Raw genomic sequence first — 3,101 nt, forward strand, 5'->3', positions numbered from 1 at the left:
GCAGGGGGCTTCTTCCTGCTTTCCCTTTCGCCTCCCTGCATTGTGCCTACATATGCAAATTAACCACCATTTTTGTTGGCAGTTAACTGCCATCTGAGTTGGCAGTTAATTTGCATATAGCCCTGATTAGCCAATGAAAAGGGTAGCGTCGTACACCAATTACCATTTTTCTCTTTTATTAGTGTAGATTTTTCTTTTAATGAATGGGAACAACAGTGTGGTGATTGCAAGGGTGGGGGAAGAGGTGGAAGAGAGCATGGAGGGAATAATGGTGATGGAAAAAATAAAATAATAATAAAAAGCAAAAATGAATGGGGAAACCAGTGCCGATCTGTGAGCCCACCATTAGGAAGAACATGGGATTAGCCTGCCACGCCTGCTTCCCTTCCTCTCCATTCTCCTTTCTGCGAGTGGAGACACATTTCTCCACATTTCTCCAGGGAAGCCTCTTGGTGACCTTGTGTACCAATCAAGAGTTCAGTGAGTATCGAGCAGAGCCGGTGCCAAACTGCCATCAGCGTCTCTGTGGCCGCCCCACTCAGCACTTGCTGCGCTATAAAAAGACCCGGTGGGAGATGAGGTCCCGCAGGCACTCCCACCACAGGCTCGGCCAGGAGGTCCACCTTGGGCCTGTCGGGGTTCCCATTCTTCAACTGTTAGAGGAAGTGTGCAGAGGGGATGGTCCCCATGGTTCCCTCGTGCAGACTTTCTGATTCTGGGAACCGGTAGGACATACACCCAGCAATCACCAAGACAGACGTAGAAAGCCACACATTCGCATCGATCAAGAGCGACAAAAACGAAAGGGGGGCGAGCAGGCGCCACGCTAAGCTGTGTGCAATCACCATGGCATTTGCACCGAGGACCGGCTTTCGCTGAACGCCTCCCTCCACTTACCCTGTAGTCTCTGTTCACATCGCTGAGCTGCCAGTGGTCGTCAGGGAGGCCCATGCGCTGGTACTCTTCGCTGAGGTCCAGCAGCCGCCAGCCTTGCTCTCTTTCTTCTTTATCCAGCTTGGGGTTGAATGAAAAGCAGTATAGCTCCTCGTATTTAACTGCAAGGGAAGGAGAACAAAGCCTAATCAAGCTCAGTCACTGCCAGAGCCAAAGCTCTTCAAAGCGTCTCTGTCCGGCTGGAGCACACGGAGCGGCCAGCCCAGCCCTCACCCCTGGGAGCCCAGCAGCGCCCTGTCCTGTGGGCAGGGCCACCCACCTCCTCCCAGCAGGGCCAGGGAGACCTGGGACAACCGGACTCAACCCTGCAAGAGCTGCTTTCATCTTAGAAACAAGGTCTTCTCCATTTTGTGCTTTCTTTTTAAAAAATATATTTTTATTGATTTCAGAGAGGAAGGGAAAGGGAGAAAGAGATAGAAACATCAATGATCAGAGAGAATCATTGATTGGCTGCCTCCTGCACGCCCCCCACTGGGGATCAAGACCACAACCCAGGCATGTGCCCTGACCGGGAATCGAAACTATGACCTCCTGGTTCATAGGTTGACACTCAACCACTGAGCCACGCAGGTCGGGCAGAGAACTCTGATCTTTTTTAAAAAAATTACTGATTAAGGTATTACAAATGTGTCTTTTTCCCCCATTGTCCCCTTATCCCCCCAGTCTTGTCCGGACCACATAAAATGTAAAGCATAAATATTAATTAAGAACGATTGCATTCATTAGAGGTCAAGGTTTTGTCTACTGAGCTTGGATTTGGGAGGGCCTCTGGGAGATGGGCCGGTGCCCAGGCTGCTGCCACATTTTGATGCTCGACGGTATTAAAAAAGAAAACAGTTGGAAAAGCTGTAGGATATATTTATATGTTTGCACTGAAAACATCTGAACTTTTTACGACCACATAAATGTCATGATTGTACTGCTCAGACAGTATTTATAGGATCTCTAAAAAAATATCAGTTCAGAGGGCATAGCACCCTGGTCAAGAGGGGCAAGTTGAGGAATATGTAATGAAGTTCTTCTTTCAGTTCAGCCAGGATATCTCTGCCTTTTATGCTTATGAGGCCAGACCCATTCCCCTCTCCCCCAGTAATAGCTAGGATTTGGATTGGGGGGCTCTGCTTTAATCTGTGGGCAGCATCGAGGCCAGTGCTGTCCAACAGAAATCTAAACAAGCCGTGTACGTCCTGGCCAGTGTCCTTGTAGCTCTGTTAAACAGCTGAAAAGAAACAATGACATCCATTTTACTAATATAATGTATTTAACCCAATATACCTAAAATATTGCCATTTCAGCATGTACATATTGTAAAACTTATTCATTGATAGCTTATATATTTTGGATTGTACTGTCTTTGAAATTCTGTGTATATTTCACACTTGCCAGCACGTCTATTTTTTTTTAAATTGATTTCAGAGAGGAAGGGAGAGGGAGAGAGAGAGAAAAAAATCAATGATCAGAGAGCAACACTGATCAGCTGTCTCTGGCAAGCCCCCTATTGGGGATTGAGCCTGCAACCTGGGCATGTGCTCTTGACCAGAATTGAACCGGAGACATTTCAGTCCGCAAGCTGACCTCTATCCTCTAAGCCAAATCGGCTAGGGCAGTGGTTTTCAACCTTCTGACCCTTTAAATACTGTTCCTCATGTTGTGACCCAGCTATAAAATTATTTTCATTGCTACTTCATAACTGTAATTTGCTACTGTTATGAATCATAATGTAAATATCTGATATGCAGGATGGTCTTAGGCGACCCCTATGAAAGGGTCGTTTGACCGCCAAAGGGGTCACGACCCACAGGTTGAGAACCGCTGGGCTAGGGCCTTACCAGCACATCTTAGCTCATTCCAGCCACGTGTCAAACTCTAGCAGCTGCATTCGGCCAGCGGCTATCACGCTGGATGGTACAGATCTAAGCACTTCCGGTGACAGTGATTCGTGGCTGATAACTCACCAAACCCTTGTTTCATCCCGGATTTGTTCTAGTCAAATGTATGAACCCACCTAGCAGGCACCATGTGGGCCTCATCTTACAGAGGAAAAATCTGAGCAAAACGAGGTTGAAGAATGTTCCCAAGGTCACATAGCTAGCAACGGGGGGGAGTCTGAACTTGAATTGGGCAATCTGGCTGTTCAGTACATGTTC

The 3,101-nt window shown here is 47.4% G+C and overlaps 1 protein-coding gene across 1 annotated transcript in view; it reads right to left on the reverse strand.

The window, feature by feature from the left end:
- MTMR7 (myotubularin related protein 7) overlaps positions 1-3,101 on the reverse strand; it is a 55,203-nt gene that overhangs the window by 44,122 nt on the left and 7,980 nt on the right. The window contains exon 3 of the mRNA XM_015565111.1: positions 898-1,055. Within this exon, the coding sequence (XP_015420597.1) occupies positions 898-1,055 (158 nt within the window). The remainder of the gene's footprint in view (positions 1-897; positions 1,056-3,101) is intronic.

This window comes from Myotis davidii, unplaced genomic scaffold, assembly GCF_000327345.1.
Source record: "Myotis davidii unplaced genomic scaffold, ASM32734v1 scaffold71, whole genome shotgun sequence".
Classification (NCBI taxonomy): domain Eukaryota; kingdom Metazoa; phylum Chordata; class Mammalia; order Chiroptera; family Vespertilionidae; genus Myotis; species Myotis davidii.